This window comes from Lissotriton vulgaris, chromosome 4_1 (assembly GCF_964263255.1).
Source record: "Lissotriton vulgaris chromosome 4_1, aLisVul1.2, whole genome shotgun sequence".
In the NCBI taxonomy this organism is placed as follows: Eukaryota; Metazoa; Chordata; class Amphibia; order Caudata; family Salamandridae; genus Lissotriton; species Lissotriton vulgaris.
Window position 1 is genome coordinate 1,740,696,757 of NC_141691.1, and position 23,395 is coordinate 1,740,720,151.

At 47.7% G+C, this 23,395-nt stretch overlaps 1 protein-coding gene across 1 annotated transcript in view; it reads left to right on the plus strand.

Annotated features, from left to right (window-relative positions):
* Nucleotides 1-23,395, plus strand: part of POP1 (POP1 ribonuclease P/MRP subunit) — a 437,201-nt gene that overhangs the window by 83,674 nt on the left and 330,132 nt on the right. Inside the window, exon 8 of the mRNA XM_086966044.1 lies at nt 17,681-17,877. Coding sequence (XP_086822170.1) covers nt 17,681-17,877 — 197 coding nt within the window. The remainder of the gene's footprint in view (nt 1-17,680; nt 17,878-23,395) is intronic.

Below are 23,395 nucleotides of genomic sequence, written 5' to 3' on the forward strand. Positions count from 1 at the left end.
GGACAAAACCTACAGTCGCCTGGTGACTCACTTTTTCTGGCCCAAGATGAGGAACGACGTACTCCAGCACTGCCGGTCTTGCCCCACGTGCCAGGCCAGCGGGAAGAGCGGCCGCAAGCTTAAAGCACCTCTGCAACCCTTCCCGGTGGTCACCACCCCGTTCGAGAGGGTGGGGATAGACATTGTGGGGCCCCTGGACCCCCGTACAGCCCAAGGACATCGATTCATCCTGGTACTGGTGGACCACGCCACTCGCTACCCTGAGGCTGTTCCCCTGCGAACTGTGACGGCCCCGGTAGTCGGCCGGGCCTTGATGGGGATCTTCTCCCGGGTGGGCTTCCCCCAAGAAGTCGTCAGCGACCGGGGCACAAACTTTATTTCAAAATACATGAAGTCCCTCTGGCAACAGTGTGGGGTCACCTACCGATTCACGACCCCCTATCACCCCCAAGGAAACGGACTGGTTGTGCGGTTCAACCGCACGCTCAAAGGAATGATTGGGGGGTTGGAAGAGCCCCTCCGTCGCCAGTGGGATGTGCTACTGCCGTGCCTCCTCTTTGCCTACCGGGAAGTCCCCCAGAAGTCCCTCGGCTTCAGCCCGTTCGAACTCTTGTATGGACACCCGGTGCGTGGGCCGCTCAGCCTAGTCAAAGAAGGCTGGGAAATGCCCCCTCTACAGAACCCTCCAGATGTTTTCAAGTACCTCCTAACCCTCCGCAACCAGACCAGACGATTCAGGGAGATGGCAAAAGCAAACTTGGAGGCCAGTCAGGAAGACATGAAACGGTGGTATGATCAAAATACCTCCTCCATCGAATTTGAACCCGGCCAACAAGTATGGGTAATGTCTCCCACCGAACCATGCGCCCTGCAAGACAAATGGACGGGGCCCTTCAAAGTAGTCGAGCGCAAGAGCCCTGTCACCTATCTCATCGATATGGAATCTTCACGGAACCCTCTCCGGGTCCTCCACGCCAATAGACTGAAACCCCACTTTGTGCGCTCGGAGCTCAGCCTCCTGATGGCAACAGACAGCGGAGCCGAGGAGGACTCCGAACCACTTCCCGACCTCCTACGGACTCAGGAGAAGGACGGCTCCGTGGACGGGGTCCGACTCTCGGAGGCCCTCACCCCGGAACAGCGCCAAGGCTGCCGAGACCTCCTGCTGCAGTTCGCTACCCTGTTCTCCCTCACCCCAGGGGTCACCCCCTGGTGCTTACACGACGTGGACACCGGAGAGAGTCCCCCTGTCCGCCATCGGGCCTACCGCGTACCAGATCGGGTACGGGCCTGCATCCAAGAGGAGGTGGCCAAGATGCTCGCGCTCGGGGTCATCGAGCCCTCAGACAGCCCCTGGGCCAGCCCGGTGGTACTGGTCCCCAAAGCGGCCGCCCCCGGCACCACGCCTGAGCTCCGGTTCTGCGTCGACTACCGGGGCTTGAATGCGGTCACCAGAACAGACGCACACCCCATTCCCCGAGCAGATGAACTAATCGACCGCATGGGAGCTGCCCGCTACCTCAGCATCGTCGACCTGACAGCGGGCTACTGGCAGATCGGTCTCACACCCAGGGCCCAAGAACGATCTGCCTTCTCCACCCCTGATGGCCACTACCACTTCAAGGTCATGCCATTCGGCATGAAGAATGCCCCAGCAACATTTCAGCGGCTAGTAAACCAGGTCCTGGCGGGGCTCGAAGAATTCAGCGCCGCCTACCTGGACGATATCGCTGTGTACAGCCGCCACTGGTCCGACCACCTCCACCACCTCCGAGAGGTGCTACAAGCCCTCCAACGGGCTGGCCTCACGATCAAGGCCAGCAAATGCCAAATTGGCCAGGGGTCCGTGACCTATCTCGGGCACCAGGTGGGAAGCGGTCTGGTGGCCCCTCTGCAACTCAAGATCGCTGCCATCCAGACTAGGCAGCCCCCCATCACCCAGACCGAGGTCCGCGCCTTCTTGGGACTCACAGGCTACTACTGGCGGTTCGTGAGGGACTATGGCAGCATTGTGGGGCCCCTCACGGAACTCACATCCAAAAACCAACCAACGAAAGTCAACTGGACCCCCGACTGTCAAGCGGCCTTCGAGAAGCTGAAGGCCGCCATGTGCTCCGCCCCTGTGCTCCAGGCCCCCGACTACAGTCAGGAATTTATCGTCCAAACGGACGCCTCCGACCATGGCATTGGGGCAGTCCTTTCCCAGCTGAACCCCGAAGGACTTGACCAGCCAGTGGCTTTCATCAGCAGACGGCTCCTGGCCCGAGAACAACGCTGGAGCACCATCGAGAGGGAGGCCTTTGCCGTGGTGTGGGCCCTCAAAAAGCTCCGGCCTTATCTCTTCGGTACCCACTTCCGGGTACAGACCGATCATCGGCCCTTGCAGTGGCTAATGCAGATGCGGGGGGAAAACCCGAAACTCTTGCGTTGGTCCATCTCCCTGCAGGGGATGGACTTCACTGTGGAACATCGGCCCGGGCAAGACCACGCCAACGCAGATGGCCTGTCACGCTTTTTCCGCCTCGACGAGGAGAGTCCCCAAGAGGATGGGTGACTCTCCCCGCCTTCAGCTGGGGGGGACGCATGTTGGACAGGCCACGTGAAAGGCTTGCTCCCTCCCCGCACGACCAGGCCCGAGCCTGGCTCTTCAGGTGTTACACGCAACAACCACCCGTTTCCCGTCTCATATGGGACCCCTGCCCCTGGACATCTCCCCATCATGGGCCCGATCCCCTACCGGCCCTCTCGCCCGGCCTGGGCGCCATCTTGGACACAGCACCACGAGGCCGCGTGGCCTCCGATCGACCCCAACCCTGGGCCTGGCCAGGCCCCGACATCCCGGCACCACCATCCACCCAGGAGGTGAGCGGACTACTTGGCAGGTCAATGGGAGAAAGAGGTGTCGATGGCTCTCCCCCGCCAGGTGCCGATCGCCCCAGCTTCCCCGGGCGATGGCTCCACCCCCCTGCTGGGTGTCTGGACTCCCTCATCCTGGACCTCCCGACCTCCAAGCGCGAGGGTCCGGACATCAAAGGGCGCCAGACCTATAACTGGGGCAGCTCCAGAGCAGGAAGGCAGTTGTATCCTGGAGTCGAGAGACGCAGTGAAGAACTCATCCTTGACGGACTACTGGCGCTGCCGTAGCCCTGCCTTGCGAACTATCGACCTGCCTGCTGGCGCTGCCGCAACCTTCTGAAACCTTCATCGTCGTCGGGACCTGCTGGCGTGGCCGCGGACCGTTTGTAACCACCACCTTCATCGGGACCTGCTGGCTCCGCCGCGGACCGTCGCTACCTTCAACCCTCCCGGGACCTGCTGGCTCCGCCGCGGCCCGACCACCTAGAACGCCGAGCTCGAGGATTGTGAGCTATTTAATCTACCAGATTGGTAACAAGACTGTCCCGCTACCCTTTTCCCCACCAAGAGACTAGAATAGAGGGGACCCCTGAGTCCAGACCTCCTTGTACCATTTCACCGTACTTGAAGAATTGCTTATAAAGAACGTTGAACCTTATCCTTGTGTGGTGTGCATCTGTGGGGGGGAAGTTACTTGTCTGTACGATCGCTGGAGACGGCTCTCCCCGGAGACCTCTCCCCTTGTCCTCGGCCGACCCTCCAGGTCCCGTCTAACATTATCCAACACACTACCCTCTTCTTACTTTGTTGCTGCTGGTCACTTATTAGTGGTGATCCATACTGGGCCCAAACTGACTCCAAATTGACAAGCAGGGGAAGGGAGGAGTGGTTGGCAGTGTGCATGAATGTTTGGCCGGCCCTCTGGCATTACAGCCTGCATGGAGAATGTGGCCAGCCTCCCATTCTCTGGCTGAGCGCCGATCCATGGCGCTCAGACCAATCAGAACACTGCATTGAAGCATTGTGAATGGCTATCGGGAGGCTGGAAGCTGGGTGCATCTTGCCTTGGAAGAGGTGAAGAGCACTGGGATGTGGCGATGGCTGGCGGAAGACAGGTAAGTGTGTGTGTGTGTGTGTGTGTGTGTGTGTGTGTGTCTCTTCAAATACCACCCACCACTGAGTGCTGAACCATGCTGGGTTGCTGGTGTTCCTTCTCTCTGGGTCCTGGCGAATCTGTTTGAGTCTCCTGAAGGTGGGAGAGGTTGCCTACCTGCAGGAGGAGCTAGGCTGTGCCTACTAGGAGAAGCGCAAAAGGTGTCCTTGACTGGAGAATCTTTACGGACCAAAAACTGTCTGGAAGCCACGAAAGCAGCCCACCTAACCAGAAAGGGAAGCAGGACTATAGACTAATATTGTGCTGGTGCTGCAGTGATGTGTCTCCAGCAGCAGGTAGATGAGCCTAAGCTGTCACTGACCCACTTGTGAAATTTTGAGGACCCGTCTTCTACGTCCTGTCCTAAAGAGGCCAGGGGCTCCTGTATCACCTTCAAACTGCTGGTGTGGTTATTCCACAGGTTTGAGGTTTCTGATTACCTTCTTTATAACCCTCATGGTTTGGACATTTATATTCCTGAAGTACAGTTTGGGTTTGGAACTAGTTTGGACTAATGGGCCTTACTACCAGCGTGTTCCCCTGCTAGAGGAATACCTTAAAACTAAATACAGGCATCTAAAGGTGGTTGCTTACTATTGGATTGAATAGTGGGTGCTGACCGTTGGATCCTGCTCCCGCCGCAGCCCCCCCCCCCACCCAAACAATTGCCCCCAGAAAAAAATGTTGAGGAATGTCTACTGACTTTAAAGACTATGCCTCTTCCAGTACTTGTTACACTCTTCAGTGGTGTACAGCACTATTGTCTCTTACATTTTGAATTAAATCTTATTTTAGCTTTGTATGGTTTTTTAGGACTGAAAACGTGCTTGGAATTATGTTTAGAACTTTAAGCTAACCCTCCTATACTAACAGCTCAGAAGCTGGACTTCTTCCAGGACTTGGACAACGCAGTGCCTCTTGTACCCCTATCACTAGGAAAAATCTGCCATCTCAAAGACCCAAGTTAACGGTTTGGAAGCCGCAAAGAATAACCTTGACCTCCAGGTCAAGGGTATTCTTTGCGGCTTCCAAACAGTGAACAAGTGTCCTAAACAAATAAAGTGCTGGCCATGGAGAGCTGTAAACCTGTTTAGGACTGTACCTCATTTCCATCAGGTCATGGCACCTTCCAGTTTGTTTACGTGGATCTTTCATAAGTTTTCTATTTACCCACCTCCTATATAGTGATTTACAAATTAGAACTTTATTTCAATGGTGCTGTAGTAATGTTTGGACATTGAGTGTCGCTTACTGTGTAAAACTGTACTAGAGCTGATAACCAGTGAACCTCTTTTAGTAATTGTGACTTCTCTCCCTTGCAAGTATCCACAGAAGGTTAAGTGGATGTCCAATTTGAGTGCAGTAGTATTGGTGGCTTGGGGAGCCCAGTTGTAATTGACAGTATACTCGCACAGGACACTGCCTAGTAATAATTTTCTGTTGCTGGATCCCAGGAAAAGAGGGAATACAAGGGTAGAGTAGCGTCCTCTTTAACTCTAACTTTACCTGCAGTGGGCTTCAGAGTGCTTCACAATATGGGTGGTGTTACCCACACAAGCTAAGCTGTGACTAGGAAGTAGCAAACCTGCAGTATAAGTATATGTGGTTAGGCAGTTTATAAGCTATACAGGTGCTATAAAGGCATACAGTAGTCATGATATGTCGTTTTTAAAATGCGTTAAATTACTACACAATAATAACTACCTCAGACTGCTTGGGTATAGATTGAAATAGCGACATCATAACATCCCATTTCGACAAAGTTATCTCTGTTACAAGACACCAAACAGTCTGCTCAGGTAGCAAACAGAATTGCAAATTTAAGAATAAAAGTGTAGCAGTGAGCCACACTAGATACTAAGGGCCTAATTACGATGTCGGGCGGACTTATGTCCACCCAACACTGTTTTGGAAAGGAACCGCAGACCTTAGGTCCACGTTTCGGACTGCAGTATTACGATACAACCACCCTTAGGGCGATTGCAACATCCATGTTCGAGGCATTTGAGCTGCAGATTGTACACTTAGCATTAGATCGCCACCTGGTGTTGGGCTAGGATGATTGCATGTTGTTGTGGTCTTCGAAGAAGTATTTGTAGTCACGAGATAGGTGACTCCTCCCTGGACGATAGTGCGCATGGGCATCGGCTCCATCCTTAGATTGGTTTTTTCCACCACTGTGTTCGGATGCAACTTTTCCGCTCCCATTCGAAAATCTATTTTTCAAAGACTTCGACGCGCTAAACTTTGTAAAAGCAAACTTAACTTCATTATACATAGACTCAACTTCATCACTTCGATTCCGGCTGTCGAAGCGGGCCGTCTGGCCTACCCACGTGGTGAGCCCTACACCTCATGGAAAGGACACCATTCAAAAGATGCCCCGGGTATGGAGCAAAATTTCCACACCGCGACCATCACGAGGTGTGTAACCTGTGTTTATCACCGGAACAAGACTAGTCGAGCTGCACAGCTTGTGCGTCCTTTCAATCCAAGAAGACCATTCGAGATCGGAGGGCCCGTCAACGAGACATGCAGAGATCAGCTCCGGAACCGGTGGATATCTTCAACGAAGGTCCATGTGTCCCCGAGGAAGATTCCGATCTCCAGATTGTATCTGAGGCGGACGACTCCGATGACTCCAAGCCATCAGGTCAACGCATGAGTACGACAGCCCCTACCCCAGCCCCAACACCTAAACCAAAGGCTAAGGTCAAAACTCCGCCTTCAGGGCCCAGTCGAGACCTAGATATTGCTTCGAAAGCCCCGCCATCAAGCTCGGCTCCGAAGAAAATATTAAAGCCTTCCGGTAGCTCCATACCAAGCAAACCACATGTGCCGATACAACCAGCTCTCTTGGCACCGAAACCGAAAGTAGTCCCGGTTCCGAAAAAGACCCAGAAACCGTCGACTCCTAAAGACAATACGGCACCGAAACCAATGAAGCCTGTTTCCGACGCTTCCAAGCCGACCAAAACAGCTTCCAGTCCAAAATCTTAGGTGCCGAAACCGACAAGCCTGCTACCGATGCCTCCAAGCCCTCGAACCAGACCTCGACGCCGAAAACTATACCTTCAGTGCCAAAAACTACGCCAAAGGACTATACAACAACTCCTAAGGCTAAAGACGAGCAGAAACCAGGCCCGAAGCCGAAAAAATCAGCGCCGAAAGCAATTTCTAAAGAAGAGGAGCTTTTTAGACCTGACCCGTTGCAAAAGAGGATATACATTGACCCAGAAACAGGACATGTTTACACCACACCACACCACACAGGAAGAGGAAGTCACATACAGCACCTACACCTCCAGTGCCTGTCAAGAAGGACTCTGCCACATCTCCTATGCACCCTTCTTCTCCTGTATCACCCTCTCCTGCTGTCCCTTTAATTATTTCACCTCAAAATTCTCCTCTTCATTCTCCAACATACACCTCAGGATGCTGATGAGCAGTATAGCATGGGGGAGGGAAAGACCCAGATGACCCTTTTCCCTACCCAACAGGTTCACCAGACTGGCAGTATCCAAACCCACAGGATATACCAGATATTCCTGAACCACATATCTATCCATCTAAACCTTCTCCTCCAGAAGACCATATTGGGTTTGGACACTAAATTAATAGGGCTGCCATCTATCACAATGTCGCCATGCATTCAGATGAGGCAGAAGAAGACTTTTTACTAGACACTTTTGAACATTCCCAAAAATCTGTGCAAATACTGCTAATGATTAAAGGAGTTATCAAACATGCCCCAGAAGTGTTTAAGGATCCTGTACGGGCTAGAATCCTAAACCCAAGGGTAGGAAAAAAAGTACGGAGCAGCTCCCGGAGATCCTGATTACATTAGGGGACAGCTACCCTTAGACTCCCTAGTAGTTTCAAACGCTAGGAAAAGGGCAAATTCACAAACATCCGGTGAAGCACCACCTCCTGATAAAGAATCCAAAATCATAGATGCTTCAGGGAAAAGAATAGCTGCCCAAGCTAGTAATACATGGCGCATTGCTAACACACAGGCACTCCTCGCAAGATATGATAGGGCTCACTATGGTCAGCTAGAGAAGCTATTACAACATCTACCTGATCAATGTAAGGCACAAGCAGATGGCCTCATACAAGAGAGTAAGCTTATATCTAACGCCTCCATTAAATGCGCACTAGATTTAGCAGACACTGCATTCAAGGCAATAAACACCAGTGTCCTTCTTAGATGTCACGCGTGGCTACGCATTTCAGGATTTAAGCAAGAGGTACAAACAACTATCTTAAATCAACCAACACCAGTTGTTTGGTCCAGAAGTGGACACAGCTCTTGAAAAAATGAAAAAAGACACTGACACAGCCAAGTCTATGGGAGCTTTGCAGTCCACCCAAGGAACAGGCTCCTTTCATCGCTCCTTTGACAGAGGAGGCTCCAAACAAGCTGGAGCAGACAATTCAGCTTCCGTTAAAACTAATAGATAAGCATCCTCTAATAAAGGATACTTTAGAGGGGGCTACAGATGTAATAACAATAAGGGAAGAGGTCGAGGTAACCACAACAATCCATCCTCTTCCACCACTAAACAGTGACTTCCTTCAGCTCCCCCAACCGCATATCACTCCTGTAAGGGGGAGATTAACACAGTTCTTACCTGTCTGGAATTCCATCACAACAGACAAGTGGGTAAGACCGATTATCCAGTATGGTTACTGCCTAGAGCTTATAGCTACCCCTGCAAATATGCCACCCAGACAGCGTCCAATGTCCACAGAAAATCTAACGCTGCTCCAACAACAAGTTCTCTCATTGCTACAAAAGATGCAATAGACCTAGTTCCATTGCAACATCAAGGAACAGGGGTCTATTCACTTTACTTCCTAATACCCAAAAAGGATGGGACACTAAGACCAATTCTAGATTTAAGGCCTCTCAATCTGTATATACACTCGCGTCATTTTCACATGATCCCTTTGCAACAAGTGCTGCCATTACTGCAACAAGGCGATTTCCTCACTACACTAGACCTCTAAGACGCCTACTTTCACATTCTCATACATCCTTCTCACAGGAAGTATCTCAGGTTTGTGCTAGAAGGACAACACTATCAATTCAAAGTCCTTCCATTCGGGGACACAACAACACCAAGAGTGTTCACAAAGTGCTTAGCAGTAGTAGCAGCACATCTCAGAAGACAACATATCCAGGTCTTCCCTTACTTAGACGATTGGCTCATAAAGGCCAAGTCATTCAACTAGTGTGTTCAACACACATCCCACACAATTCAGACACTGCACAACTTGGGGTTTACAATAAACCACACCAAGTCACATCTACAGCCCTCTCATGTACATCAATACCTAGGGGCTACCATAAACACCAATACAGCTCTAGCTTATCCCAGTCCAGCCAGGATACAGAGCAGTCAAGCCTTAGTCACAAGGTTTCAAAACCAACACTCTCTCCCAGCCAGAGTGTTCATGAAACGAATAGGCATGATGGCATCTTGCATTTTTATTGTACCATATGCAAGACTGAAAATGCGTCCATTGCAGGAATGTCTAGCACATTAGTGGAATCCGGCACAAGGACAGCTGACAGACCTGGTGTTGGTACACAGCCACACACATCGCTCTCTGCATTGTGGAACACCAAAGATTTGTCCAGAGGGCAGCCGTTCCTCGAGCCTTTTCCACAAATAGTACTGACAACAGACGCATCCCTGACTGGATGGGGAGCACATCTGCTCCACCACACAACTCTGGGAAGATGGACTGCTCAACAAAAGGTGCTTCACATAAATCACCTAGAATTGCTGGCGATTTTTCGGGCTCTAAAGTCTTTCCAAGTACACATACAGAACAAAGCTGTCTTGATCCAGATGGACAACATGACAGCCATGTACTACATACAGAAACAAGGAGGCACACATTCCCTGCAACTGTCCCAGCTCGCTCAAAAAATTTGGGGATGGGCCATTCCACAAAAGATATATCTGCTTGCAGAACACCTTCCAGGAGTTCACAATCAGATAGCCGATCTGTTGAGTCGACAGCCACAACTGATTCACGAATGGGAACTACATCTGCAAGTTCTTCAACCATTCTTTCACAAGTGGGGTCATCCAGTCATAGACCTGTTTGCCACACACGAAAATGCAAAATGCCCAACCTTCACCGCCAGGTTTCCACACCCATTGTTCAAGGGCAATGCGATATGGATGAACTGGTCAGGCAGATTTGCGTACGCTTTTCCCCCAACCCCACTAATACCACTAGTGGTACGCAAGCTCGGACAACAGTCTCTCAACTGATTCTGCTAGCGCCCACATGGGCACGCCAACCGTGGTTCACCACACTGATAGAACTCTCTCTAGTTCCACACCAAAAACTGTTTCTCACAACATCGATGTTAACGCAGAACCATGGAGACATCAGGCATCCAGATCCAAATCACCTGAATCTGGCGATCTGGCTCCTGAAGTCTTAGAGTTTGGTTACCTTAACCTGCCACCAGACTGCATGAATATCATTAAAGAAGCCAGAAGACCTACTACTAGAGCTTGTTATGCTGCTAAATGGAAAAGATTTGCCATTTACTGCAATAATAATAAAATTGATCCCTTAGATGCTTCCATCCAAAATATTATCTGTTATCTTCTACATTTGCAAAGATGTAATCTAGTTTATTCATCTTAAATGTATACAAATATTAAATCTTAAATGTATACAAATAGGCTATCACAAAGCAAAACCCACATTAACCGTTCCTCCTAGAGCGCATTCCACACGCACACTAGGAGCCTCCATGGCTTTCTTAGGAAACATTCCTCTAGAAGACCTATGCATGGCATCAACATGGTCTACAGCACACCCCTTCACTAAACATTATTGTGTTGATGTGCAAGCCAAGCAGCAAGCTGCAGTAGGCCAAGCTGTCCATAAAACTCTTTCAAACTACTGCAACACACAGGTGACCGCCGCTAGGGGAGACACTGCTGCACAATCGATGCTAAGAGTACAATCTGCAGCTCATATGCCTCGAACAGAAAATGCTACTTACAGGTATGCATCTGTTCTTTGCATGTAGAGCTGCAGAGTTGTACACACCCTCCCGCCTCCCAGGGACCTGTGTCTGTTCCAGTTTTATCTTAATTAGATATACACGCATGGACATACTTTCTTCTTTCTACTACCTCCATCATTTCACATCATGGTGAAAAACAATCTAAGGATGGAGCTGATGCCCATGCGCACTATCGTCCAAGGGAGGAGTCGCCTATCTCGTGACTGCAAAGACTTCTTCCAAGACGACGACAACCTGCAATCATCTAATGCGAAGTGTACAACTCTGCAGCTCTACATGCCAAGAACAGATGCATACTGGTAAGTAGCATGTTCCTTTTCAATGGAAGCTTGTGCGGCGGGTAGAAATGGTCTGCAGTACAAGCTCAATTGACTAATGGATGTTTGTAAACATCCCTGCACCGTGTGGCAGTCACCATGCGGTGCCTGCCACACCGTGTGGGATGTTTAGTGGGGTGCCCTCCCCCCGGCCCCTTTAAGGAGGGCCAGGGGAGAGGGGGCCCTGCTAGGGCCCTCCCAAAGACACTTTTCAACAGCTCTTTCATGTTGGAAAGGCCGACATGGAATGGCTGTTAGAAAGTGCCATCATAATCCTGACAGCCAAGCCTGGCTCTGCCAGCATCAGGGGATTATGCTGGCTTCTGACTCTCCAGTGGGCTCCTTGTGCCTATTGGAACCACGTTGGAATCCCCCGCTGGCTTCACTCAGACTGCTGTCTTCTTAATACGGTGGTCCGAATGAAACCTACAATGTCTGGTGGAAAGCCTCCAACTACTGGTCAGAGGCTTTCCGCCCGACATCGTAATCGGGCCCTATATTACTAAGGCAACTCTAAGTTGGCATTTTAAAGGCCTAACAGTTGAGCTAAAAAGAGTGGATATGAAAGGATTTGTAGGACAAGTGAGTGAGAGGTAGGAAGAATAGGCACAGGAAGCATAATAGAGTGCAACAAAACATTGTTTTAGTCTTAATTTATTCGTGACACACATTGCAATTTCATAGATGACTTCAGACAGTGTGGAATGAGGTAATACAATATGTAGAAGTGGAGGAGAATATCTAGACACAGCCACAACCTGGGAGTAGAACCAATATGAGTGCCAAATCCTGCAGCAACAGAATCTCTCTTGGTGGGGTAGTCTGTCTTTTGGGAAACCTGTGAGGGAGACCGAGCCATAGTAGTCTGATGGTAACCAAGGTCTTGTATGCTAGTTCATATCCAGAGGAGAGAGGTTATGTTTTAGATTATTGCGCCTATGAAGATTGAATCTATCTGATCATATCTTGGATGTGCGTCCTTGAGGTTCAGTTTATCGGCAAGATGAAAACCAAGAGTATTTAACTAGAAAAGTAAGATTTTGTGTCCTATATTTCCAGGTTAGGAAAAGGAATTACCTCTTTGCGTTTTAGATACTTTTGTTCCAATCATTTGTGCATGTGATGAAGTGAATGTTTTATCTTGGCTGTCCATTCAGGGAGTCCAACTTATGATATACCTCAGTGTCATTAACATTTCGGTGAAATGCCAAGATCTTTAAGAAGTTTACCTAATGGTTCACCATGCAGGCTGAAAATGAAAGGGTGCTAAGGTCGATTAAACTCTTTCAGGTAGACACTTTGATGAATCTCCAGAACACAAGATTGTTTGACAGGGTTAAAGTCCCCATTTACCTACACAAGCATAGTTTAGCGTCATTGAATAGATTTCTATTTTATATTTTTATCTATGAAAGTGGCAACTAGAGTCCCTTCACAACTTCTGGCGCTTAAATATCCGAAGAGTGTTTTGTGATTCCTGTTCCTATAGCTCTGAGCCAAGCAAATTGGTAGAGTTAAAACCTCTACATTGTCGGAATGGCATTTAAATTTGGCCGCTGTTGTGCACATTGAGGAAAGGTTTAACCTGTGATTGGTAGATCTAGTTTCAAGGGAAGTAGCAGGAGACACTTCTCAAACACCCTTGTTCTAGTGACATACACATATGGATGGTTTTATTGGAGTGGTATGTTTGGGAGAGGCAGGACGATAAAATGACGCAGATTGCTACAGATTGTGTACTTCAGTATCTTGGAGCCTTCATGGGTATTATAGTTTTTCCTAAAGTGCTAGAAAGCTAGTTAGTGTGGGGAAACATGAAACAAACATTAGAACATTGGATTGTTGGGACCTCCATTGTAGACAATGGAGTGCTCCCTGCTTCTACGACCGGTAAAGGCCCGCAGAGCAACCTTCTAATGTTTTACAAAGGCCTCTCTGAGCTCTAGGGGATTTAAATCCCCTCAAGCTACGAGAACCCTTTGTTTTATTTGTTAGAACATTCTGCCCTCTAGTGGCAGAATGTTCTAATAGCCTTATAGCCCTTCGTAGCAGGGCTATACTGCCTATTAGTCTTGCTCTCTTGTTCGGCTCGGACCTTTAACGCGGGAGCAGGCCTTTAATAGCCGGTATAGCCTGCTACGGCGGGCTATAAGACTATAGTATATTGCTTTGCTCCAAACTGACATTATGAAAACAGTCATACGGGTGGATCCAAATGGCCACTAAGTCAACAAGATCTACTTAGTCTTGTGTTGTTGAAAATCTCTTCCTCTGTAGATTGTGGATATTTTGTGCTATGTTAAAATCATTTATTTGTCATTAGACATTGACAAATACTTGGCAGGTAATCACTATCTAAGCGAGAAGCACACATAGATCTTGACCTGGGTGAAGTCAGGGTGCCTAATGTGAAGCAGAGGGCCCCACTCCACTCTATAACTACCTTTCGATAATATTGCTATTGTAAACCAAACCATTAAACGTTGGGGTAAAATTAATTCAATTGTTTGCTATATGGTGTCTTTTTTTATGGGCCTATTTGGGTGGAAGATTTGTTTTGGTGATGTTGCCTGTTTTGTCCCATTTGAGTGCCTTGTAGTGAATGCCTGAATTGGAGGGCACAAAAACATGTAGAAAGGCTGATAGCAGCATTTAGTCACACTATAAATCAATTGTAGGTGGTCTTGCACTTATTTTAGGAATCCTGGTGAGTTCTAAGGTGTTTTTAACCTGAGAATTATAATCCTCTGTTTAGATTTGATGAACCATGTTTGAAAGTAAACGGTTTTCTCTCTCGTGACATTTCTAAGCTAAAATACGAGCTCATATTCTATAAAATCAGAAATATCTTCCTCGCCTAAGTGAGAAATGTCAGACATGCTGATTATAACGTAGTTCCAAACCCAATTTGCCAGTTGCCTCCTCAGTGTTCTACTCCTGCTCATCACATAGTTCTAATCCACAAGTAGAGTTACAACATTTTAGATTCTTGGCGAAGTGAGGCCCTTCTTAACACCATAGGCCTTCTTTACAAAGGTACATGTAATTGTACTCATTTTTAAATTTCTCTCCTGCACCTAGGTTTACGAATAAATGTTTGTGATCTTCACCATTACCGATTGCACATTTACACCAAAGTGAAGATATGCATGTTTCCACCCCATTGCTGGGGGGAGGGGGGATGGGAAGGTGCTACTATCACTAAAATTGGGTCCAAAGTTACTGCTATTAACTTTTCATTCATAGGCGTAGATCTCTTATGGTAAAGAAAAGGGAAACGTGAAGTGTACTAATTCTTAAAAAAAAAAAATGCTGTAAAACAAAAAAAAGTAACTTCATTTAGAATTAACCTAGACCACACAATGTTGCAGCACATTAACTCATCAAATTAGATGTTTCTTTAATAAATCAAATAACTTCAGCTAATTTTTAAGTATTATTTTCAATCCAAATATAAACCATTCTCACTTTCATTTTTGTTTTCCTACAAATTGGTGAATTTACTTCAGTTATGTATTCTTTTAAAATAATTTAAAGAGTTTGTTAAATGTTTTTTTTATGAAGTAAATTAATAATAATACACTATTTCCAATCCAAAAATTCTTTATTTCGGCCATATAGACCATAAAAGATGCAGTGCAAAACATTACATACATTTAAAAGCATTTTTTTTTTTTTAAATACATTGATTAAAATTCACTCTCCCAGCGAGGAAGGAATTATAATAACACTAGAAAGTTCAGGGGGCTTCAGAGGATTTTTTCTTTCTAATCAACCATATAGCCATAAGAAATTTGGAAACAGCGAACACAATGTGTCCCAGGGTGCTGGTTTTCAGGATCCTGTATGCCTGTGCATTCTCTCTGAACCCTAGGTTCTTACATAGCGGCGCTATCCAATGTTTCCTGGGCCTTTGATATACGGGGCACACAAACAAGATGTGGAGGTCGTCTTCCAGATGGCTGTTACAACAGGGACAAGTTTTATCACCCCCATTGGTCCACTTGCAGGTGTATGAGTTAATGGGGAGTGTGCCAAGCCTCCATTGAACAAACAGTTTCCTCGCCAGGATGGGGAAAATAAAATCCATAAAAGGTTCGAAGACATATGAATTTTTGGATTCTAAAAATCGCAAAGTTAGGGTGCCGCTATTTTGAGCGTCCAACAAGTGTGCAAGGGACCTGTCTTTGTAAATTTGTGACAGAGCTTTGCGCGAGATTGTTTGACAGGCTCGCGCAGGGTCCTCCCAGAGGTCGCGGAGATTCATGTCAGACAGTTCGTTTTTCACAAAGGCGAGCCAGGGGATTTTGCCACTACAGTTCAAGCTCATGACGTGGGTAAGGTCCTCCCTATAGTGGTGGAGTTCATTCGTAGACCAGAGCCTGTGCCAGAACTTCACTGGCTTTGACACAAGCTCCTCTGCAATAGGGGGGAGACCCATGTCCATTCTCAGAGGCTGAAGTGGCGTAGCACGTGGGAGAGCTAATAGGCGCCTTAAAAAGCTATTTTCAACTGTTGATAAGTCCTTCACTGCTTTATGCCCCCATAACTCACTGCCATACATGGCCGCTGGCTTGGCCTGGGTCCAGTAAGTTTCAAGGGCCGGACTTATGGGCTTGAAGGAGGAAGTATTGGCCACCTTCAGAATTGCGCCCGACAGTTGGGACAGTTTGACCCTAGATCGTACTATCTGGCGGTCCCATGATAAGTTTTCCTGCAATGTTACCCCCAGATATATGAAAGTAGACACCCTCTCAAGGCTGGCAGTCCCCAGGGTGGGATTGGGCCTAGTTTTAGTTGGTGGATTGAAGATCTTAAACTTGGTCTTCTCTGTATTCACCTCCAACCCGTGCTGACGACAGAAAAGACCAAATCCATCCAGGATCCTCTGGATCCCCATGGGGGATTTGGAAAGGAGGAGGGTGTCATCGGCAAACATAATTGCCGGTACCTTCCTACCTGCCAAACATGGGGCGTCGTTGTCCTTGACGTTTTCCAGGTGTGAGATGACATTATTGATGAATAAACAAAACAGGGTCGGTGCCAAGACACCACCCTGCCTCACACCTCGACGGACAGGGAACCTGGATGAAAGATTGCCATCTCTCCCACACCTGACCTGCGCATAGTTGTTCTCATGCAGCCAGGCTAAGATGTTAAGTAGCTGGGGGGGAACTCCTAGCTTTTCCAGCACCTCCCACAGTTTCCTGCGCGGGACTAGGTCAAAGGCTGACCTCAGATCCACGAAGACCATGTATAATCTTCCCCCCTCGATCCTCACCGTCATCCAGTAGAGGAGGGCGAGGCGGAAGATCTGGTCCATGGTCGACGTGTTTTTCCTGAAGCCAGCCTGCAAGGGACTCATGATGTCGTTATCCTCTACCCAGTCTAATAGATGGTTCAGAATAAGACGCGCAAAAAGCTTTTGGGGGACATCTATAAGGCTAATTGGCCTATAATTTGCCGGACTCAGAGGGGACCCTTTCTTGTGGATTGGCACTATTTCAGCCCCATTCTCACTTTCATTTTTGTTTTCCTACAAATTGGTGAATTTACTTCAGTTATGTATTCTTTTAAAATAATTTAAAGAGTTTGTTAAATGTTTTTTTTTATGAAGTAAATTAATAATAATACACTATTTAATTTTTATTGAAATAATTTATTATTTTCTATGGGGTGTTGTAATATGCCCCTGCCGCCTTTATTTTCTACCTGTGAGCTGCCATTTGTGCTGCTAGACTTACTTAAAGATTGGGCAGGTGTACATTTATGTCTATATTGTACTAATTTTAGAAGTGTCGTTTCCGAACAGCAAAGCTCTTACTTTTTTGTGAGTTGGTGTTTGTAATTGCATGTTCTTCCTAAACCCCTCCCAGTTAGTAGTAGGTATTCCAAATATTCCAGCCACTCCCCCTTTGTCCCTCCCATATTTACAACTAAAAGGTAGGCTTGTGTGTGCCAAGATGTCCACTATGTTAGTGTAGATGTTTGTGTAGAAAAGATGGCGGTGGAAGCAGAGGTCTCTGCAAGTAGGTTCCGGAATAGGATTTTGAGAGCACTGCTGTAGTACTACTTTACACAAAATGCAGTGTGTGACTAGTAGCTCTAGAATTTAAATACTATACCTTTTTTGTCTGCTTCTTAGAAGCAATAATTATTTATAGGTAATTCTCAGAAGCAATAATTGAAATTTATTTATAGGTAATTATCATACATTTTGTTGGTATTCAGGCAATAGGATTACAATTTCATCTAACAATACTGGTATAAACCGATCTCTTTTCATAGGATGTGTTGGGAGAGCTGCGAGTGGTTTGTCATTGCTCCGAGAACGCAGAAACTACTGATGGTGTTGGCAAAAAAAGAAAGCAAGTGGATAAAGAAGGCAAGATTGCAGTTCCAGTGAAAAAGATCCTAGGTGATGGCACCAGAGATCCACTTCAGACGTACAGCTGGGAATCTGCATCCACTAGCATTACAGTCAGGTCAGTATAAAACTGCAGTGTTGTAACTAGATTTCTGGCATCACTAGGAAGATGTTAATGAGAATTGTGAGTGACAAATTGTGCTTACATGTTACTTTTGGGGATCAACCTTTTGTACTTTGGGTTAGACTTATCTTTCTTACATGCTTTTCACTACCAGCTGTATATTCCAGCATTCTTTAACGTGCATCTGCTGTGTAAGACAACATTGACAACAGTTACTGGCAGAATCAACTGTTCGATTTCAGAAAAATTCATTTGTACGCCTTGTTATTAAGAAACAAAGATCAAACAATGCAGTTCAGCATTGGTTATGTTCTAAAAATGCTTTTACATACAAAAGATAATTTATAGAAATCAAACTTAATCCAAAAGTGCAGCTGCTACTTCGTTTTAGCCCCCTTTCCCTCCCAAGAAATATGAGCTGTATGATTATCTGAAAACGAAAAGCCGCAAAATGAGTGCCTTACTAGGCAAATAGTTTTGCCTTAGGAACTGTCTGGTACAGACAAATTAGATCTCACCAGGTGTGTGTGGTGATGTACAGTTAATGGAACCAGACCGCACAGAAAAACACATTAGGCCTTGCAAAGCACTAAGTAAATACCAATGCTGAATACAAGATCCAGCCACAGTTGTTGGGATGTAGTCTGGCGTCGTCTTATCACAAACTCCTGTGGTTTCGCTAATTTAATAGCAACAGATTATAAAGTCTTAAAAAATTTACATGTTACTTCCAATTTATAACTTTACTTCAAAAATAAGACGAGAGCAGTTGTATCACTTAATCAAGATCCTTTGTAGTTTGGGTTAACGCTGTGCTTAGGTTCTTCCCTGCTTTATTTCATTATTCATAGTGTCAAATCCCCTTTCCAAGGGCCATTGAGCAAGCAGGAATTACTTGGCCCAAAGGTGGGAGTTGAGTCCTTTTACTTCTGATGTCCCAGGGCTTAACCAACTATGGTTCCTGAGTAAGTACTACCCCATTCTGCACTGGACTCTGTGGTAACTCCGTTCACACAGGCCAGGGGTTTTTGAGGGGATAAGATGATTGTTCAGCCAATAACTTTCTCTTATTAAAAAGGAGTGTTTTTAATGTGATTTTATAAAGCATTGAAGCGACAAACTGAATAATCCCCAAAGCCTCTTAAATTCGGCGTGCCAGTGTTGCCCTAAGTAGTATTTCAGAGTACCTCTGTCCTGTCTACTGTGGTTGGTTATTCACCATTCTATAATTGAGGTGACTTCCAGATGAAAGATGCACTAGTTGCCAAGCAACAAAGCCTATGTGTTGCCTTCAGTTTCAAAGCAAGCAGCATTTAAGTGCTAAGTTTAAGTCACTAGAAGGCGTGACAGCCTGGAACACTCTTACCTGACCGATTGGCATCCAACAATATCCAGACAATTGCCGTGCTCCTTAATGAACTCCGGTCTCCTGGTGCTGAGGACCCGCAAACTCTTGCTGCCTTACCCCGATGACAAATCCACCTCCTCAGACTGCTCTCGTCGGTGTTTGATATTCCTGTCTGCCTCCTGCAGTGATCATAATGTGTTCCTCCTGGTTTCTTCAGCACGAACCAAGGCAAAGGCCCTGACTGTGCCTTCACACACACCCAGTTCCTGGACCCATAGGGGGTTCCCTATTCTCGGGCCTGCTCACGAATGACTGCCTTGCCCTCATGGTGGCATAGTTCCTGGTGAGAGGGGGTTGCTGACCTTGGGGCCTCCAGGAACCTCAGCCTGCACTTCATAGTGGTTATGTTCCTGGTCACACATAGATTGCTGACTTTGGTGCGCACACTATTCACTGTGACCCTCCCCCAAACCTCCTGATCACATAGGGGTCGCTGATCTTAGCGCTAAGGCAGATGATGGCTGACTTTCACAATGGCCCTCTTCTTGGTGACACAGTGGTCGCCTACTTTGGCAAGATGGGACAGCCAGCCGGCACTCTTGATGGAACTGGTCATCTACACTCCCTTCACTCTGATTCACTTGCCAGGATACTCGCTGGACATCAATCCCTCCAGGTGCTCTCCCCACCCCTCACACGATCCGCTAGTCTTGGCAGGCAGAAGATTGGTGCCCCAGGCTCAGGGCAAATAGTCTTGACTTACTGGGTGATTGTCCGTAACCCAGCAGGAAAGCTAGCTGACCTTTGTCCCTAGTCCTGTTTCCAGCAGCTAGAATTCTGATAGATACATCTGCCGTGTGGATTCTTCACCTTGTGAATATCCCCTTGCGTCAGCAACATTCGGAAATTCTTTTTGTAGCTTCGCGCCGACGTGGATCCGGACGTCAGAGGCACGGCACCGCTCGCAACTCCGCTGAAGTCACCGACGCCTATAACAGGCCCACGCCGGCGTGATGACATCAGTTCCCTTTTTTCCGCGTCGTCGACGCTAACGGTTTTCAGGGATCGTACTGTAGCTTTACAGTAACTTTGTTACTATTATCCTATTATTGTGTCTATCTTTATATTCTTCGAAATGTCGTCGAAGAAAACTGGATTTAAGGCTTGCGGCGAATGTGGCAAGACTATGTCTATCACCGATCCTCATGAATGCTGTGTTTGGTGTTTAAGTTCCGACCATGACGTCGAGGACTGTCCTTGCTGCAAGAAGATGACTCCGAAGGCGTTAAGAGAAAGAGAGACGAAACTCCTTGTGGCAAAACTTAAGAATAAGAAAGTTAAAAAGTCTTCGAAGTCTCGAACTCGTCAGTCGAGGTCGAGATCGAGGTCTAGGTCTCGTTCGAGGTCACGCTCGGAGTCGTCTTCGGCTCACGCTTCGAAGTCTTCGAGGAAGAAACATAAGAAGAGGAGCCATGAGTCACGTCATCACTCCGGAAAGGACTCTAGTTCAAGACCGAAGTCCCAGGTCAAAGTTCTGAGTAAGGAAGTGGAGGTTTCGGAGTCGGAACATAACTCTGTTGGTGAGGCTTCACATCCGGATTCACCCGAATCTCAGAAGCAGGTCCATTCTCCGGTTCCATCCAATCCTTCTGGTCAGGAGGATGAAGGTGAGGAGCAGGGGGCTGGTGAAGTCGAAGTTCCGATGCCTGCGGGTTTGTCGACCCCGGTTCCTGGACTCGGTGAAGAGGTCGACGTCGTTTCGACTCCACCTCCTCAGGAACGACCCAGAGATCCATGTCCTGAATTTCCAACTCCAGGTCAGGATCCTTCTCAGTTCCTGAACGCCATGTTTGGTGTCTATTCCAGGGCAATGTTCCTGTCTGGTGCACCTGTTGGTCCCACGGGTCCAATGGCCTTTAACTTGGGTATTCCCCAGGCTTACGCCCCTGCGCCCTTCATGCCTTTTTATGCCGGCTATACCACCGCATTGGCATTTTCCGACACCACCGGTGTCGTCGACGCCGAAGCGCACGGCGCCGACTCCGTCGACGCCAGTCTCATCGACACCGATGCCTACGACTCCGAGGCAGGATTCTGCCCGACCTCGTATTGAAAAACCTCATCCGACTTCGGGTTCGACGCCGGCACCGACCCCGTCTGAGTCGATTCCGAATCCGTTGACTTCTGCTGTGAAGGAAAGATCTCGGAGAAAGACCCAGAGACTTCTGGAAGAGGAAAGATGTCAATATTCAGATACTGAAGAAGGGGAGTTACAGGATTCTGAGGATCCTTTTGAAGACTTGTGTGAGGTCAGTGGGCTTGAACTGTCGCCTGAGTGGGAATTGGCTTCAGTGTCAAATGTACCATCGAAGGATGTGGTGCCTTATCACACCGTTATAAAAAAAAGCAGCGAGTTTATTGAATATTACTCTGCCCACTGCTGATTATAAACCTAATATTTTAACTGAGGTTCTTCATTCACCCTCGTCAGTTATTGAACCTATGTTACCCTTCAACGAGGCCTTATCTGAGCCCATCTATGAGGTTTGGAAGAAACCTTTATCTGCTCCTGCAGTTTCTAGAACAGTGGCGAGGAGATACAGAGTTGCACCTGAGGACCCTGCGTTTTTATCAACTCATCCCTTGCCTGAGAGTTTGGTGGTGCAAGCTGCCTGCTCAAAGAAATCTGCTGGTGCTTTTCCACAGGTTCCTGGGGATAAAGAATCCAGAAAGCAAGATCAGAGTGCCAAGAAGGTTTTCTCATCAGCCAGTATGGCGTTAAAGTCAACCAACGCAACGTGTCTGATGGGAAGGTATATCCATGCCTTGATGGATTCTGTCAAGCAGCTGATTCCGAAAATTCCGGAGGATGACAGGAAGGATTTTCAGGAAGTGATATCAGACACTCAAGCAGCTGCGAGACAGGTGATTCAGAGCGGTCTGGACACTGCTGATTCGGTGGCAAGGGTAATGGGCTCCTCCGTGGCCACTAGGAGGGCTGCCTGGCTTAAATCATCGGAGTTCTCTGCAGACGTCAAGTCTGTTTTGATGGACTTGCCTTTTGATGGCTCAGGATTGTTTGGCAAGAAGGCCTCCTCCTCCTCCTCCTCCTCCTCTCCTTCCCAACCCCCGGCCAACGCAGCAAAGCAGCCCTAGATCCGCCATTCCGGATCATGTGGGCCCAGTGGGGGGTCGGCTTACTCATTTTCTACAAGATTGGGAATTAATAACATCGGATCTTTGGGTTCTCAATCTTGTAGAGAATGGGTATGCACTTCCTTTCCAGGAATTCCCTCCCAATTACCCTCCTTGCCAGGGTTATTGTTTGGAGGACCACCTGCTTCTCCTGCAGGAAGAAGTCCTGGCTCTGTTCCGAAAAGGTGCGACAGAGGTGGTTCCAGAGCAGGAAAGGGGTCAGGGGTGCTACTCCTGGTATTTCCTGATCCCCAAGAAGGATGGCAGGCTTCGGCCAATCCTGGATCTTAGGATCTTGAACCTTTACCTGAAACAGGAAAAGTTCAAGATGCTCACTCTTGCGCAGGTTCTTCAAGCGCTGCTGGAAGAAGACTGGATGGTGTCGATCGACTTGCAGGATGCGTATTTTCATATTCCCATCTTGAAGTCGCACAGAAAGTATCTCCGTTTTACGGTTGGGTCACAACACTACCAGTTTGTGGTACTTCCGTTTGGTCTTACTACTGCGCCTCGAGTCTTCACCAAGGTGATGGCAGTGGTGGCGGCTCATCTCAGGAGAACGGGGATACATGTGTTTCCGTATCTAGACGACTGGCTGATCAAAGCGGAGTCGCCGGAGAAGGTGCTCCATCATCTGCAAGAGACAACTCAGTTGTTGCACAGGTTGTGTTTTTCGATAAATGTACCCAAGTCTCACCTGGTGCCCTCACAGCGCAACCTGTTCATAGGTGCGGTACTGGACACTACTGTGTGTCGTGCATTCCCTCCCCCTCAAAGGATTCGCGACATACAGGAGATGATTCCTTTGTTTTACAATGGAGCGGTCGTTCCAGTCCTGAAGGTCCTTCGCCTGCTCGGTCTGATGGCTTCATGCATTCTGTTGGTCAACCATGCACGCTGGCATATGAGGGCGCTCCAGTGGTGCCTCCGCAGGCAGTGGTATCAGCACAATGGGGATCTCAGGGATCT